Source organism: Acinonyx jubatus, chromosome E4 (genome assembly GCF_027475565.1).
Source record: "Acinonyx jubatus isolate Ajub_Pintada_27869175 chromosome E4, VMU_Ajub_asm_v1.0, whole genome shotgun sequence".
In the NCBI taxonomy this organism is placed as follows: domain Eukaryota; kingdom Metazoa; phylum Chordata; class Mammalia; order Carnivora; family Felidae; genus Acinonyx; species Acinonyx jubatus.
In genome coordinates this window covers 67,424,644-67,442,944 of record NC_069395.1, presented here as the reverse complement: position 1 = coordinate 67,442,944, position 18,301 = coordinate 67,424,644, and the positions used below count along the sequence as shown (strand labels likewise).

At 49.3% G+C, this 18,301-nt stretch overlaps 1 protein-coding gene across 2 annotated transcripts in view; it reads right to left on the bottom strand.

Annotated features, from left to right (window-relative positions):
- Nucleotides 1–7,786: 7,786 nt before the first annotated feature.
- WDR26 (WD repeat domain 26) overlaps nucleotides 7,787–18,301 on the bottom strand; it is a 37,229-nt gene continuing 26,714 nt past the window's right edge. For both annotated transcript variants that reach the window (XM_027046357.2, XM_027046356.2), the window contains exons 9-14: nucleotides 18,117–18,236; nucleotides 16,024–16,169; nucleotides 15,648–15,726; nucleotides 15,195–15,324; nucleotides 12,042–12,227; nucleotides 7,787–9,770 (exon numbers count right to left, since the gene is read on the bottom strand). In XM_027046357.2, the coding sequence (XP_026902158.1) occupies nucleotides 9,745–9,770; nucleotides 12,042–12,227; nucleotides 15,195–15,324; nucleotides 15,648–15,726; nucleotides 16,024–16,169; nucleotides 18,117–18,236 (687 nt within the window). In that variant the 3' untranslated portion in view covers nucleotides 7,787–9,744. The remainder of the gene's footprint in view (nucleotides 9,771–12,041; nucleotides 12,228–15,194; nucleotides 15,325–15,647; nucleotides 15,727–16,023; nucleotides 16,170–18,116; nucleotides 18,237–18,301) is intronic.

The window sequence follows — 18,301 nt, the reverse complement described above, 5'->3', positions numbered from 1 at the left end:
TTCTTTGCAGAATCTGTGAAACCTGATCAGCCATTTGCCCAGGTACAGTGGAATTCCCGCTTCTAGAAAGGAAAATAAATCAAAAAAGCAAAATATTATCAAGCATTTTCATTTAAAGCCATGGCCTCCAAACTCCGCCTCAAACCCATTCGACCGACCGCACTGGCTCCAGCCGGGTCTTGCTTTCGTGTTCTAGCCGATCCCGCTGCATTTGGTTCCCGGGGTTAATGGGTTTGGGGCAGTGATTTGGTACAAGATGCTCATCAGATTAGAGCAGGAACGGCGGGTCATCGAGGGACCCTGGAGCCCGTCACTGCTCTGCCTGGGGCCCCGGTACCGCGCCGATGACCAATGCGTGATGTGGGAGACCTGGACGAGCCGCCCCTGCGGTTGGTGGGAGCCCCAGGGAGCACTCACCTCTCCGGCTCCGCTGGGTGAAGTGAGCCAGGCCATTTCTGTCATTCCTGTCTGGCACCCTAACGCCACTCTCTGAAGCTCTGGCCGTGGCAGAGCCCGAGGGGTAAACCCTCTACGTGGCGTCTGCAGTTGACGGGTGAGGACAGGTGCTCTGCCGGCCTCCCGGGCCCCGACAGGCTCTCCCTGCGAGTATTTGCGTCTGTGCCGGCAAAGAGCCGAGAACCTGTGACCGAAAAGGTACTTTTCTTACCTTTTCCTCTGGAGGCACCTGGCTGTTTGAGAAGAAACCTGGTTCTCTGCCTTCCTCTCTCATTTCCCGTGGCTCTTGGTGTCCCCTCGAGCTCTGAAAGCGGTGAAGCTGCGGGAGAGCACGGGCCCTCAGAGCCCAGAGACGACGGGACACCCTGGGAAGCTGGCAGGTGCTGGGGGCTGTGGCCAGAGTGGTTTCCTTTCTCCCACAAGCCTTCGGAGCCAGGCAGGAGCCCGTGCGCCCTTCCTCCTGACACGCTCGCCGTGGCTACAACTGCACAGCCGCCCGTCTTGTGTGGCTTGCGTGCGGCAGGGCCGGCGGTGACCAGTGTGGGCGTCTTCCCCAGGTGACGGCGAGGGGCAAGCACCGGCTCTCAAAGCTGGGCGACGTGCTCAGGTCCGTCACCTGCGTTCCCTGGAGGGGACCCACGTCGCTGCTGCTAGAGGTGACCTCGGAGCCCCGAGGTTGGCCGAGGCCACTCCTTCCCCGTCCGTTGGCGAAGGCAAGACCCGGGGCCCCCGCTGATTGCCGAGGAAGCCAGACCGGATGTAGCTGGGGCCCCTGGCGAGAGAACACACGTGCACCCCCGTGCGTCCTCGCTCTCCAGGTGCTCTTCCAGCAGGAAGGCCCGATGGAGCGGTGCCACCCAGCCCCACTGGGTTCGAGGCCGGATTGGAGGCCGTGAAACCTGAAGCCGGGGTGGCAGAGTGCGCCGGGCCGGGTGTGACCGTCCCCAAACGTGAGTAACGCTGTCCTGGTTGTGCAGGAACTGGCAACGAGCTGGAGGAGGGGTCTGAAGCCCTGTGGGTACCGCCTAGGCACCCACCACCGGCCACGTGTACTTTGGACCAAGAGTTTGCTGCGTGGCTAACAGACGGACACATTCTGGCGAGGTGATGCTCATTCAGCTAGGCCGTTCTGGCTTCCGGGGCAAAGCCTTGTGGTTTTTGGCTATAATTTCTGTGAAAATTCTGAAGGTGGCAAGTAATCAACTTGTTTTTAATTAAATCTGTATTCTCTTTGGTTGGCCCTGACTGATCTGAATTCCCAGATGAGGGTCACCCAAAGCTGAAGGGCAGTGGGAACTGCGGCCGTCCCGTCCAGACTGCAGGGGTCTCAGAGGTAACTCGGTTCTGAGTCAGCTGCTCTTTCAATTCCTTGACAAAGGCTGCTTCCCCGGCACCTTTCCCAGGAGGGTCACTTTGACAACTACTCCAGGTCCCACTCCCCGAGGGCCCTGGCGGGACATGACCTTGGCTCCCCGGTGAGCCCCTCCACGTTCACTGAAATCGATAATCTGTCAGTGACAGTGTGACAGAGTTGAGGCGGAGGAGGAACGGATCTCCTTTGACAGCTGATCCCATGTTTATTTCGCAGACTGGATGCACGTGGGGGGAGCGCCGTGCTCGGCGGGCCCATCAAAAGGGACGTGTCCGGCTGTCCATCCATCCTCCCCGTCAGGATTTGTGTGGCCGCACGGGAACATGCTGACTTTTGAAGACAGTGAAGGGACTGGTTAATGGTATTTGGTAATTTTGTATCGTATCAGCTACAGTAATTGGTCATGGGTATTCTTGTTTTATGCGTAATCTGCTCCCTCCCCCTATGGTTCTGAAGTCAGATGGTTTTGAATATGAGACGTCATTACATCTGTGCTATTTTGGCCACATCTCTGTAGGATAAGGGTCCTGAAAACACACGACCACGGTACTGATATCCTACATAAATGCGATCTCTTGGTCCGAAGTATCTGGTTGGTGCTCACATGTCCCCCATTGGCTCACAAGCGTTTCCGTTGGTGTGTTCACGCTTGCATGGATCCAAACCAGATTTACACATCTCCTCCAGTTAATGTCTCCTCCTCCGCTAGGTTCCCTCTGGTTTTCCGGCAATCTGTTGGAAGAAGCTGGGTCGTCTGACCCAGGTCAGGTCAGCTCAGGTCGTGTGTTGTGCAGAAGCTCCATCTTCCGGATCTTGCTGACTGCATCGTCTGTGCTGACTTTTTAGCCCGTCTTCAAGCACGGTTTGCCGAGCGACTCCGCACACGCCCCGTGTTACGGAGCCGAGCGCCCAACACCGTTAGCTGCGCCTGCAGGTCAGGGGGCACGAAGTAACTTGTGTAAATCACCACACGTCCAGTGGTCGGATTTAGAGTCAGGTCTGAAGATTCCAGAACCCATGATTTTAACCACTACGCTATAAATTTATGCACTCTGAAGATGCGCAAACGTACTGTGGGGGCTCTCCTCTATGAAACTTCCCGCGTCTGTTTTATGGACCACTTATGTGGAGAGAAGTCTCTTGATAGACTTTCGAGACTGTCATTTTCTTCTCTGAGCTGCGCAGTCAGCCAGAACCAGCGGGCCCTTCCAATCTTCGCCGACCTTTGCCAAGTTTGAATGGTTTTGAGTCCAAGGTAAGTGGCTACCTACGGACCAAGGGGAGTTTGTTCTTGGCGGTGCTTAAGCACGCGTGCTCGGAGGCACCCAGCTCAGAGGCCCCGCGCCTGCAGACCGGTCCGTTTGAGCCCATTTGTCTCGTCTGTAAACCAGGCACTGGAGTCCGTGCCCCGTGAAGCCACCGGAGAACGAAAGAAAAGCACGGGAAGCAGCTGGACGGCGGCCTAAGTGAGTGCCCACCGCGTGGGGACCTCCCTCCTCGGCCAGACAGATGCGTGGTGCCGCGGCTGGTCCCTGTCCATCCCCTCCCCGCTTGGGCTCCTGCTTCCTGGCCTCACTGCCAAGGTCACAAGCGCGGGCTCTGCACCAGCATGGAGCGCCAGCTGAACAAATGTGTTCCCAAATGGGACTCGCAGTCTGGAAGCTGAACTGCTTACTACATGGTCCCGGGTTTAGAAGAGCAGACGGTGGAATCACAGGGGGATTTGAACCCCAGACCCGCCACCCCTTAGTCACGTTCGCCTCGTGAGGCTGGGCTAGATAACCGGCACAAAGGGACTCTCTCGCTCACAGGGACTGCATAACATGCACACTGAGCATGCCTGGCACCTGACAGACGTCCCGAGGCCCCGCACGTGTGCCAGGAGGGAGAGCAGGGACAGAAGCGAAAGCAGGCATACTTGCTCAGGGAGGGGGGAGGTCTCTGTGGATAAGGAGACTGAGGCTTGCTGGAACGTTCTTTGCATGCAAGCCCACGAATGGGGACAAAGCTCACCGAAACACACCTGCCTGCCTGAGAAGGGCTCGGGCACCTTCACTTAAAGCCTGTTTTCCTTTGCAAACCGTAGCTTTAAGAGCCAGAAGACAGGGTGCCTGGGGGGCTCGGTCGGGACTCTTGACTTAGGCTCAGGTCATGATCTCACGGTTTGTGGGTTCGAGCCCCGTGTCAGGCTCTGTGGTGATGGTGCGGAGTCTGCTTGGCATTCTCTCTCCCCCCCTCTCGCTGCCGCTCCTCCACGCATGCGTGCTCTCCTTCAAAATAAATACACTTAAAAAAAAAATACAACTTCCACACTTAGATTCGTGAAGGCTGGGAAATTCTCCGTGCCGGATACCGGGCTCTGACACAAGAGCTGACGTGTAAATGAACAGCTGGAGTTTCCAAATCCGCGAAGGAGCACCTTACTTAAAGAAAACACATAGATCCCCCTAGCCCGGCTCTGGCGGCCTCCAGCCCCCCATGAGCTGCCTGCCTGGTGCTGGCCTGTCACAGGCGAACGTCCTTCTGTGCAGGATGCTGCCGCTGGCCGGAAGTACCTTACAGCTCTTTCCCTTTCTCTGTAAGCACAACTGTGCGGTGGGTTTGCACACACTGAATGCTTTCTCCGTGGAAATGTTTAAATTCTCCAAATAAGAACTATAGAATTATTCATGAGGAAATACATTTTTCAATTTTTAAAAAATGTTTATTTTTGAAAAAGAGACACAGCAGGAGCGGGGGAGGGTAAGGGAGAGAGGGAGACACAGGAGCCGAAGCAGCACCAGGCTCCGAGCTGTCGGCACAGAGCCCGACGTGAGGCTCGAACCCACGAACCAAGAGATTGTGGCCTGGGCCGAAGTCAGACTCTCAACCGACTGAGCCACCCAGGTGCCCCAGGAAATAAATTTTAATCTCAAACTGGAAGCCTATTTTCTCCACTAATCAACATATCCAACTCCTAACGCAGAATTTCAGATGCAGTGACATTTTTGAACAAAATGGAGCAGGCATGTGATTCCTTTAAAATCCAAGTATCCCTGAAATTTTTTTTTCTAAACTAATCCCTCCATGATGGCACAATTGCGCTTTACAAAAGACGTCCCAGGGACGCCTGGGTGGCTCGGTCGGTCGAGTGTCCAACTTCAGCAACTTCGGTCCAGGTCATGGTCTCGTCCGTGGTTCGTGAGTTCGAGCCCCACATCAGCGCAGAGCTTGCTTTGGATTCGGTCTCCCCACTCCCTGCCCCTCCCCTGCTTGCGCTCTCTCAAAAGTAAACATTAAAAACAACCTCCAGGGAAACAGAGGAAAGTCAAATTCAGCAAATCCATTGTTTTAGGTTAAAAGTCATACTGTGTAAGCATTCAGATGAGTGGATATTAGAGGAGATTTAACACAGCAACAATTTCTTATTCATTCTGTTTATTGGATTGAGAGGGAATACAAACAATTGGGTAAGTGCTACGCACTGACACGGAAAAGGTGTATTAAAAAAAAAAAAAATCCCAGTAAAGCAAATCAAAGTTAATGTAGTTTCAATTGAACAAAATTTTAAAGACGCTTAATATACTACACATTTATAAAATAAAAGTTAACAAAGAATGTTTTGTAAATAATTAGTAGAACAAGTGAAAATAAATACCGGAGACCTGAAGTTTTTTATGCTTTAATGAAATAATAAAGCCAAGAAATTTAAACTACTAAATATAATCTGAGAGGCAGTTAAAAAAAAAAAAAAAACAGAAACAAAAAACCAGAACTCCCCCAAATTTAAGAACACAATCCTTTGAAACACTGAATCAGTCCATAGCAATAGTTATTACATACCGAAAGCTCTAAGCGTTAACTAGTTCCACCACAATGCCATGTAAATCTTGACAATTTAGGTATCTTGAGATCAACACTTAAGTTCTTTCCCTGATCTCTACAGCTTGGTTTGTTAAAGTACATACATGCTTTTGTGGATCTATTCCCCTCGCCACACACACACACGTTTTTCAAGGAGCCAATGACATTTTTTCCATCCGTGCCTAAAAATGTTACGACTCCGTTTTAGCACATTGACCCCGATAACGCAAATGTTTGAGTGAAGCGTGGAGACACATCTGAGTCTTATAAAAATATACCAGTATTAACCAGACCTTGAGTTCAGAGAGGGCACTTCACATGTGCACGAGACTTCCTAAAATTGACACGAAGAGCCCAGAAAGCTGTTTCTAGGGCTTTTTATGAGTTCGGTACACTCTCTTGCACGCAGACACACAACACGCACACGTTTTTACACTAGTAGTTTCATTCAATCCAGCCTACCTGGACTAAGTAGACAGGGGACGGGCTTTTATAGGTTTCGTTTCTGCAACTAGAGGGCAGCTACTGTGACAACAGCTCAACAACACTGAGGATTTCAATGAGGTTCACCCTGTTTTTAGAAAGTGTCTAAGCGTAAAGAAACGCAAATTCACCTCTTCTCTTAAAGTGAGCAGTTTCGATGCAATCGGGGATGGTTTTGAAAACCCAAGGACTCTTGGAGAGGAACGCCGAAAGACAGTTGCTGAAGTCTAAACGGGAAGTTAAAAATTAAAGCGAGGTACGTGTACGTCTTAGAGACGGGACCAAAAGGATATTAAGAAAAACGTCTTCTTTCCTCCCCATTCAAAAGCTGCCATTCTTCTGCTGTGAAAGAACCTGACAGATATTTCCCTTTCAAGAGATGTACGATATATTTACCACCGTGAGCAGAGTGCTAGGTCAGTTCTTGTGTGCAGGAAACAACATCCTAAAAAAGAAAATTTCAAGGTGGGGAGGGGTGGGGAAGAAGGGTTTTCTATTAATGTCACGGAACGCCACTCTAGAGGGAGAACACGCCTAAGAACGAAAAAATCGTATTTCTACGAGCGGGATTTCAGACTAAAATACTGACGAGGAGTTAGGATTTTTTTTTTTTCCCCTTACAACTAGGCAGGTGACTCGAATCACTTAGTTTGTATTTAAAGTTAAGTAATCCCTTTTGCTCTCCCACCCACGAACACCAGCCAATCCGTGGGGACGCTCGCCGGCACAATCTCCTGTTTAAGCGACTTACCTGGTTTAAACACAACATGTCTGCCTGACCTAGAGGAGCAGCGGGAACGCGGAGGGTAGGGACGCTAGCTGTCACCCCTCCCCGCCTCCCTCCCCCAACTTCTCCGTCGCCACCCCCACCCGCCTCACATCCAACACTGTACTGTCGATAACCGATTGTTTGGAGGCAAAAGGCATTCCATTTTAGACTTGCCCTAGCCCTTAATCAACCAACAACAAGAACAAAAACATTTTTAAGCACATGGAAATGAGCCTACTAACCTGATTTTTGGAGCCCAAATTCTCCACTCTAGTTTTGATCTATGTGCAAAAAGTATTGGTACTTTTCAGTTTCTACGTTAGTATGTTGTACCGGCTTGGCCGTCCCCTTGCTCTCGAGCCTACGCAGAGACTAGAGCCCTGGCGGAGCTGGTCACTTCAGAGCTACGGGCCACCCCCGGCCTGCCCTACAGGCCCCCGCGCGGCAGGTGCAGGAGCGGGCACGGCGAGGCACCCGCGTGTGCGGGACGCCGCGGGGTCACGGCCCCGGGAACGCCCCGGAGACCTCGGCATCATCGTCACTCCGCCTTAGTGGAGTTCTGTTCCCTGGCCAGCGTGTCTCCCTTTTATTCCGCTTTTTTAGAGGTCCTCAACTACCCGCGGAGCACTGGGCTCCTGCGTGGGGGCAGCCGGGTGCAGTGGGAGGAGCGGAGGCCGAAGCCCACGGACGGGCGCGGACCTCAGGGAGCGCGCTGGACCTAACCTGTCAGCAGCCGTGGCGTTTCTGGGCCCACCGTTCGTCAGAGATGCTACTGTGGAGACGGGGTGCATTGCCTAACGGCTTCGGGGCGGAAAACGTGCCTGGACTTAACTGTACTGCGGGAAAGAGAAGTTGCCACTGAATTATATACAGTTACCAATGAAGACTTTTATTCAAGCTTAAAGTAAGAAGTGATTTTAGTTAAGAAAAATGAAGTACCAGATAAACTGTAACAGATCGTTATTGTAACTTAGAAGTATCAAAACAGGAATTCTTGATTCTCTAAGTGGGGGTCTCTGCAAAATGGAGCTTAAAGAAATCTTTTACATACCAATTTGATAAAATCATCTGCTGACACGGTCTGTCGCTTCCTCTTACTATGAGCTTTTGGGAGAATCTGTGCTATTTTAAGGCCAATTGTGTTTTTCTCTCGTCTCCCCTCCCTGACGTCCCCGCCCCCACAGGAGAGTCCCTGACACCCAAGCCCCTCTCGCTCTGCTCTGAGGGTCCCGGGCCCCAGAGGGGACTTGGCACAGGCCCTTTTCCTCGCCAGAACCTCATCTCGGGGGCACCTCCACTCCTCTCCCCACCGTAACAGCCGCGGTCCCCTCGGACCCTCTGCCAGAAAGGGGAGGTGGTTCCAAAGGAGACGAAGTACGCCGCGTCCAGCTGTTATGGGGTTTAAAAGCACAATGTGAACGGGAGGCTTTTGGCTTCTTTCAGATGTGAACTTCTCAAGATTAAAAGTGCTTTCCCACGGAGGACACCTTTCCTTGAACTACCAGGGGAGGGGGAGGCAAAGACTACCCACAGCACCAGTTTGGAATGAGGTTCAGTCTGGCAAGATCTGAAAAACTGAGAAGGAGCGTTCTGTACGTGTACATCCCTCGACAGGTCAAAACGTTACGGGCAGTTCAGACACAGGACTATGAGGTGTGAAAACCCAGTTTCGGTCTGTGCCCTGTGGAGTCTTCTAACACGCTGGGTCATGCTATGAACTTCCCCGGTGGTCACACCTGCTTTCCACTCGTGCCAGACCCCACCAGAGCAGACCTCCAAGCCGGGAACAGCTCGGAACGTGCTTTGCGGAAAGCCTACACTGACTCACTACCGAGCTCTCCTGTTGGTATAGGCTTAAAATTCTCTTTTGGAATCTTGAATTTCTTCGACATCAGGTACTGATGTTCCTTCGGGGGGAAAAAAAAAAAAAAACAAAAGGGGGGAAACCTCCAAGGAGTTACTCTGGATTTCCTGTGTAATGTCCTTCCAAGCTCTGTTTCTGACCAAGTCTCATGTGGGATTCCGGAAGAGCGTCAGTTTTACTGCGTATCTTAAGTCATAGAGGAAACTTTTTTTTTAAGCTGGTTTAGATTCCAAATGTATACAAATGAAGTCACTTTAATCCTATAAATACTTCTTAATTTATTTTAAAAAAATTGTGCTGTTAACCCTTTTACGGGGCAACAAGCTATGTGAAAAGTACAAAACTTTTTGTCAAATGTAATATTGAGAGTGCTTTTGACATAGTTCACTGGTTTGTCATCTGGATCAGTATCTACTGCGCAACGGGCAAAGGCTAGAATCCATGAACCAAGCTGCAAAGATCTCAAGCTAAATAAGGCGGAAAGATTTGGAGAAACAAAAGAAGGAAATTCTTTCCTATCCAATGTGTACTCTTCAGACTAATGCACTCCTTCTATCAAGCCTTCTAAACTGTTAAATAAAGTTTTCCAAACAAGCATTTAAACTTCATTACACAGAAGAGCAACAAGAATGGTGTCCCACCAGACAAAAGGCAGGAGGGAAAACAATATATATACGGAGTTCGGTGGGTAAGCCTGAATGTAGCACAGTCCTTCACAACCGATGGGGGCGATTCAACATGGCGTCCAACAACGTTCTAACGACGTGCTTCATCTCAACTGGTTACTATGAAGCAAGGTGTAAATGTTTGGCCCCAATCGGGCTTCAGAAATGGTTCTTTTTTTCATGACGAGCATGTCTGTCCAGCTATCAATCATGTTTGTTTGCACCAAATCCCAAGCCATTAAAATACGACTAATTTTAAGTTAAACAGAAGCCGTCTGCTCCACACTCGCCATCAACTATCCATGCTACTGCATTCCTCTGAATGAAGACAAGACGAAATGTGTTTGGAGGGCGGGGAGGAGGTGGGGGGGGAGGGGGAGGGGAGAGGGGAGGGGAGAGGGGAGGGGAAGAAAAAAGTTACCAGTTAGTAAGTTTTAATATCAGCATCGTGACATTACAACCCGTACTCCCACTGAAAAATAATCACGCCGAGGCACACGCTTGACATTTCCACCATAATCATTAAAACCAAGTGTTTGTACCATGTCTTAACTTAGGACAGTCTACATTCATTACTCTGTTCCCCAAGTGAACGATCACACTAGACTCTCACGGCCCTGCGACCATGGCCTTGCTTCGCCCGTCTCAAGGTCTGCAGTCATCAGCCTCCCCTCTCTGGCTGTGGGTCAGCCACACACAACACACCCACTTAGAGCGCACAACTCAACAGTTACTACCGGTACGTCCACAGGACCGTACAACCATCACCTCCATCAACTGCGGAATGTTTTCGTCACCTGTTGGCACTCGTCCGCAAACACCGGCCCCCAGCCCGTCTACTTTCAGTGTCTGGGGGTATGCCTGCTCAGGACGTTTCATACAAACGGAATCACACTCAGCGGTCTTTCGTGCCATCCAGGCTGTAGCAGCGTCACCGCCTGTGAACTCTACCGTTATCATAAAAGGATCTTACTTAGGGTGTCATGGTTTTTGGAGGTTGTCTTCTTCAGCCTCACCTATACTTTTCAAAATTTCTATTCCAAACAGGTGTTCATTTAAAAAAAAAAAGTTTCTTCGAGTGGGGGATAAAGAACCAGAAGAGTGCTACATAGAAGGCATAACAGCCACATATCTGGTTAGACAGAAGCATTTTTCCTGTTTTAGGGCTATCTGTCTCTGGCTCTATTGACGTTGCCAAAACCCAAGGCAGAGTTGTTGACCCGGACCAGAGCTCAGAGCCGCACCACATCCGGTGCATCCGCATCAACTAAGCAACCCCCCCCCCTCCCCCGCGACCAGCACAGCGGCTCTTCACTGCCATAGAGAGAAGCTCAAGGGTGTGTCTAAAATAAATCCACTTAGAAGGTCAATCTGTTACCACAGACCGAAGATTCTTCTTCGCCTTCAAATCTTATTTGAAGAGACAACTTCCAAATGACTGATAAGGTTAGAAACGCACGTACGACCAGTGATGGACGTATGCAACGTAGAACCCCGGCCCAGAAACTGAAACAGGACAACGAATGGAGCGGAGGCTGAGTCCTCATGGCTTTCCCTGAGGAAGCGGGTCTGCCATGCGGTGACGCACAGGCCAATGGCCCTTCGGGCCCTGAACCACCGAGCAGTGGTTCACAAACTTCACCCCTGTCGTCCTTCAGGCTCCCGCTCTCATCTGACAGCAGCTGGTTGCCTTTCTGGCTCATTTATGTGGGACAAAATGAACGCAAATCTCCTCTCGGTTTTCTAGGTCAGGGACTTCCTTCTAAGCAAACAAAACACTTCACCTGCTCTGTGTGAAAGCGGAGTTAAGTCCTTTCCATAAACCTTCTCATCACGTCTTCCCTCCAGCCACAATGTCTTGCTCAACGGAGCCTTGTCCTTCACTGTTCACTTCCTCGCTCTGGGCCTGCTTCGTTACCAAGCATTCCAAGGTCGTGAGAAAACCCTCTTGGATTCGGGACTCGAAGGCCAGCAGCGCTCGAGTGAGGCCTGGCCCAACTCCGTCTGGAACCCTCCAGAACTGAGGGTAAACACGTCTCTCGGAGGGCCAGGAGGATTTGTGCAAGACCGCACACGAACGACCAGGCCGGCATGCTGCCTGGCCCCAAGGTACGGGGGAAGTTCAATTTCCTTCCCTCTCCTCTGCACAGGGGCTGGGGTGCCACATGGTGCCATACAGGTTTATTTTTAAGAGTAAAACCCATAATCAAGATTGTTCTAAAGTGGTTCACATTTTGGATAATGGCTAGTTCTTGTGGGTATAAAAATATAAAATGCTTCCTGCATCATGAAGCAAGATGATTTTCCATACGCTGTTGAACTGACCACAGCCAGAGGATATGAAGGAGGTGGCACATTCCAGTTTATTCTCCCCACTGTCACCACGCACACACATGCACACACGTGCACACCCCCCACCCCACCCCCCCGCCTCTCACATTGCTTACACTCCTGTGAAGGGAGAGCGTATACAGCCTCTAAATGAGGGAGAACATAAATTCTGTCCCACACTTAAAAGTCCTGAAACTTTACAACGAGTGGGGCCCTGTTCCACCGGGAGGGAGCCTGGCTGCCGTGCAGTGGGGTTACCTTCAATATTCTGGTGGTCTATAAAAGGTGCTGGTCCCCATATTCTAACAGTGCCGTCATCGGAGGCGCTGGCCATCAGGGATGGGATCTGTGGGTTCCAGCTCACGCAGTTGACTGTGCGCGTGTGCCCTGTCAGCTCTGCGATGGGCAGTTCACTACGTTTGTGCCAGATGTAAACCTTGTGATCTGAACAAACGGCAATTCAAAGAAAAGTTAGGGAGTTGTCCTACTGACCTTCAATTTTTTATTCGTTACACACAGAACATGTGATGTGATTATCAAGATGTGCCACGAGCAGTTCAATAAATTACCTTCCGAAAAAAGCCATTTTAACAAAATACACATTTCCCTGTTAAAGGTGATTGATTATCCCTCAAGTCATCACAGAATCTGCAATGTTCTGTAAGACCTGAGCAACAGTCTAGATCTTCTGACGTGAACAAACCTAGGACAGAGACAATAAATGCTAGGGAAACTGGACGTGACAGAAAAGCTATGTGTCCAAATTCAGCAACAGCAATGACACAGGTGACAGCAGACCCCTCGCGGGGTGTGTAGCGCACACTAGGTCCCGGACACCGTGTCCTGGGCCTACACGGTGCTGCCCACGCCCTTTCCAGGCTCGGGGACAGCGGAGGCTCTGGAGCCGTGGCTACTCAATGCCTGGCCACCCTCCACCACCGACCAGCCCCGTTGCTGTGGACACATAACCCGCTCCTGGCGACACTGCAGCCGTAAAGGAGGGACTGGACTTACCTCATCATGCACGAGGGTAAAATGAGTTTGTGTAAGGAACAGAGTTTTGAAAAGAGCCTGGCACAGAGGAGACACCACGTGTTACCATGAAGTGATGGTCCTTAAACAGAGGGCAGAATCCTGGCTGAGTTAGAAAAGCATTCAACCTCAAGACGTGCCACTAGTGGCCAGCGTGGGAGCTCCTGGTGGGGGGGCGGTCAGTCCTTTGTGGGAAAGGACGACGTCCTGGCTTCAGAACGTCTAACGTGACAATGTGAGGCTGGGGCTGCCTCTGAGCATCCTGCGTGCGTGTGTGAAGCAAAAGCGGAGACCCCCGCAGGAGAACTAGCGGAGCTCGCCTAGAAGGCATATGCTGCTCGATCATTTCTCCTTGCAGAAGAAAAAACACGGAGAAAGACCGGCAGATTAGCCACGCTTCCCCCCGAACTGGAGGAGCTCCAAAGAAGGACACCACAGGTCTGAAGAGCGTGAAGGTGCCTGCCTACTGTGGGGAGCACTTTGTGAGCACACACCCACGGAGTGTGCGGCTGAGGCAGGGCTCAGGGTCAGAGCCACCGGCTTGCTGACCGAGCCCTGCCGGCTGCCACCGTCCAGGGCACCCACAGCTCACACAAGGGCAAAAAAATAAAGCAAGTTTTTTTTATATCACCAGCACAATGAATACGCTTGAGTAACAGCAGAACTCTTCTGGGAAAAGGTTTCCTCATTGCTCTATTTTATACTGCTGTTCACGTGTTTGGGGATTTGGAAGGTTCTTGAAATATTTTCCTTGCAAACGAATGACAGGTGGATTAATGTGACCGTCTCGGGACAGGAGACATTCACTACATCCGCTTGGTGCTCAGGACGTTTTCAGAACCGCTCTACCACCCGGACTTGAGAACGCGCGTCTCGCTATTCCAGGTATGTGTCACTTGTAGCCCCGCAGAGAACATACTGTGCTGTGCTCACGGTATTCATCGTTAGTTCAAAGTCTGTTCGGGGCCTAGAATGTTGGACTGTGTCACTGGCGACAGAGGCGGCCAGATGGCTCTCCGGGCATTTCTAGGGCACGTGTGCCATTCGGAAGGGCCGTGAGGCTGAAGAGGGGGAGCAGGGCTGCGAGAGACCCGGGGGGGAAGTGGACAGGCAGGCAGAAGGCTTCCCAAGCGTGGACCGTGTCAAAGTAGGAGCCAAGGCGGAATCCGGGTGAAAATAAATGATTGAACTACCAGGAAAAAAAAAAGGATTTCTAACTGCAAAGACATAACTTTTCAAAAGTGTCACCTACAAACCACTCTTCTCAATCTTATTTGATTTTTTTTTTTTTTTTTTAGTGGAAGAAACAACAGATAAATTCGTATGCTTCATATGAATCCCTAAAGGTCTTTGTCCTGATTCTTTTTTTTTTTTTAAAGTTTACTTTTGAGAGAGTGAGTGAAAGTGGGGGAAGGGTAGAGAGAGAGGGAGAGAGAATCCCAAGCAGGCTCCACGCTGTCAGTGCAGAGCCCAATGCGCGGCTCGAACTCATGAACCGTGAGAACATGACCTGAGCGGAAATCAAGAGTCCGACGCCTGGCCGACAGAGCCACCTGGGGCGGCCCTGTTCTAGTTCTTAAGTACATCTCATACTCAGAGGAAAAACTCCTGTGTTACTCTGTGATCCTCTGTGTACTGACAAGACAGTACCTGGGTAGCAAACATGGAACATTAGCAACATAATCCAGTACCTTGGTCTAGGCTGTAAAACTAGATTCAGTATTTTTAAAAGTGACTTAAATAACTTGCTGCCCTAGTACTCAGAACAGTAGAGTGGGTACTCAACGTGGCCAATGAAAATTTTCAGTAATTTCCCATGACTTGTATTTCTTTCACCTTAAAAGGTACACTAACTCTCAGTACTTACTCACCTACCTATGTTGCATATTTTAAACAATTTCTCTCTTAAACCGGACTACTTTGGGAACAAGCCTGCCTGAAACACTGATGTGAGCCAACTGGAGAGCACATTTACTCTGAAAGGCAGTAGAGACTCTTCTAGAACTTCAGCTTTTCTGAGACTGTAAGAATTATCAAACTCTATTATTCTCTTTGGCCATCACAAAACCACTAAAGATCTAGCGATCGTCAATTTTGTCTAAGTTCAGCTAAATCATCATAATCAACCTGACTTTTTAGATCCTACTAACCTCTGAATGCCACCAGCCTCATGAAAAGAGCAGGCCGGCATTTGAAAGAGTTTGGATTTAAGTAAACCTTGATGTGACGCACGCACCAAGCGTGACCGGTGCTCTCTTACAATTTGTACCCGTGTCAACACCCTGAGTCTGCCCGGCAACATGGCCACCTTCACACACGGAGACGGTCACAGAGCTCCCACCCCTCCGCACACACGCTCCAACAGTGCACACGACTTACCTTCACTGCCACTAGCGATGAAGTCCTCGTTGTGGCCTCCAAAACATGAATGAATCGTATAAAACCCTTGCGTGACACCTTGATACTTTCTTACTAAAACTCTGTCTTGCAAGTCCCATAAATGAACTCCCTGTAGGCAAAAGAAAATGGACATATTTATTCTCCCTCAATTCAAAAGAATTTTAAAAAGTCATCTGTGAATTTCCCTTTGCTTGATGGAACAGTTTTAGTGTCTCGTTACGCAAAATGCCAACGTTCTGATAAATTTATGGTTGACTCTACACCTTTAAGGGTCAAACATAGGTGGTAAAATTTAAGAACCTGTAAAAACAGCAGTCTTGAAGAAAAAGTATTTGTAGAAATATTCGTTTATATACACACGCACACACACACCCCAAAAATCGCAATTAAAATCTGAACTACACTAACACTTTGAGAGAACGAGAAGCTTACCTGAGTTGCTACATTTAACAAAGCTAACCGGCCATTCTTGGAAATAGTAAAAGACATAATGGGGTGATCTTCTTGTACTCTGTAACCAGAAAATAATCTGTCAGAAGCAACATACTGAAAATCAAGACATTCAAATTATCAAAATGTAACCTGTTCTACTAGCTCAAAGACCACAGCTCTGTCTGCAGTCACCGCTACGCACTATTTTAATCAAGGAAGAAAATCTGAGTTTCTGGTTACTCGGCACCACCAGACCCGCCAATCCAAACAGGCAAACCAAATCCACAACAGAAAAACTCTTCTTCTACAATAGCAGGTTCCACCACACGTTTTAACATAAATCAACGAATATTTAACAGATACAAAAAATAGTTACATGTTCCTATCTGTAAGGTCCTCGAAGTTGTACCCCCGGATTCGCTGGTGTGTATCTGATGCCAGAACCGTCTTGCCGTCGCTCAAGCACCAGAGGCATTGCACTCTGACCCCTTCCCAGGAGTCAAGGAGATTACCATCTAAATCCTGAGGAGAAAAGCACCATTTAGCCCTAAAGCTGACCAGCACGTGGAAAGCAAACAAAGAATCTCTTGGCAGTGTCTTTCTGCAGCAACGTTTGTTTTTTCCTGATCTCAACGTAATTGTTCCACGACTGGTTTTAATCACAAAAATTTGAATACAGGGCAAATTTCATTACAACAATAAAACTGTTGGGAGGGGGAGAGAACCTCTGTAAAATCCATCTTTCCTTCAATAACCAGCCAGGCACAGGCAAATACAATAAATAGAAAGAATCCCTAAATTCCAAGTAAGGGCCTCGCTACTATTGGAAAAGAATTCAAATGCTCCTTTAAGATGCATTATACTGAGGTTTATCCTAACCACTCAGAAGCTGTGATCTGGAAAAGGTTGCTGACACGGTAACTGCAGCTTTACGGAAGCCAGAACGTGCTACAACACTTTAAAAACTTGTAACGTGCTCCAATGTGTAATGTGTTCTACAGATCAGAGCTCCCAGGATTATCATCTTGTTGAATGTTCCAAGGTCGGAGAGGCACCCTGTTCCCGTTCCCCAGGGGGCCGGGCTGCCAAGTCCTCGTCCCGAAGGGGTCAATACCGTAGGGGACGGCGGGGTCGGCAGAGACGTCGTGGTCATCTTGCAGCCAGGGACTTAAGAACAAACGGCTTAAATGCTGCCATGTACAGCGTGGTGACTAACTTGCAGATTGAGAGTTGCTAAGAGGGTATATCTTAACAGTCCTCACGACAACTTTGGATGATAGTGGACAATTACCGTGGTCGTAATTTTCAACGCACACGAACATCAAGTCATTATGCTGTACCCCTGAAACTAACATAATGTTACGTGTCAGTTATCCCTCCGTTAAAGCAAAACGGAGGGAGTAAGAAATAAAAGTAGGACAGTGCATTAGCCCACGAACAGAAACTCCACTTAAAAAATGGGAGGATCACACGTAGATCAATATACTGTGCTGAGACAACTGGGAACAAAAAAAGCACTGGGGGCTTGTCCCACGGCCAGCTTAACGGAAGGCCCCCCAGTCTGTAACGACCACGTAAGTCTTCACGATACGCATCTCCAGCGACATTTAGCGATTTACGGGATTCAGGATCTTGTTTAATTCTGGTCTTCAAAACATGTCTTGAAGTGCCCCTGGCACTGAGCCTCGAGAAGACAGGGCCTGATGACATCACACCCCTGGCAGAGCTGGCCTCGTGACAGGACTCGTCACAGGATTGTCACCTAGTACTTCTGCTCGTCAGACAGCCAATCCAAGATCAGCAGGGCAGATGCTAATCAAAAGACATTTCAAATAACGACTGGAAGGCTCTCTGGTAGCTCTCCTCACCACTTTTAGTCCTCAAATACTTAAGACCACCTGCTCATGAAACTCCGCATATTTCTGATACAAAAAACCAAAAACCTCAAAAGAATAGTAAAATATTTTTCAATCCTATACATTAGAAACTTGTTTATGAGAACAAAATGCTCAGTAGAATAATTTTTTACGTCTTACTAAACTCAAAGTCCATAGTTTGTATAAAAAGGAGAGCAGACAGTTCTGCACACTCTGCTCATTCAGAACGAGCGCAAAGCAGGTCTTCGTGGGACGTATCTTATACGAGATACCAAGGCAAGCGACTATTTTAAACTTTTTTTTTTTAACGTTTATTCATTTTTGAGAGAGAGAGAGAGAGAGAGAGAGAGAGACAGACAGAGCATGAGTATAGGAGGGGCAGAGAGAGAAGGAGACACAGAATCCGAGGCAGGCTCCAGGCTCCGAGCTGTCCGCACAGAGCCTGACGTGGGGCTCGAACCCACGAACTGTGAGATCACGACCTGAGCCGAAGTCGGACGCTTACCCAACTGGGCCCCCCAGGTGCCCTGGCAAACGAACTATTTAAACACAACGAAGAGCAGAGGCGTGGAGAGGCGCACGACATACTCACACACTGATAGAACTGGCCGCGCTGGCCTCCGGTCACAAAGCGTTTCCCGTCTGGATTCCAAGCCACACTTGTTAAACTGTCCTCGTGAGACTGGCTCATTTTTGTCCTTAGCTCTCCCGTCTACAGAGGAATAAAACTGTGGATAAGACCTTCAGATATTCTTCTAAAGGGAATGTATAAAGAAA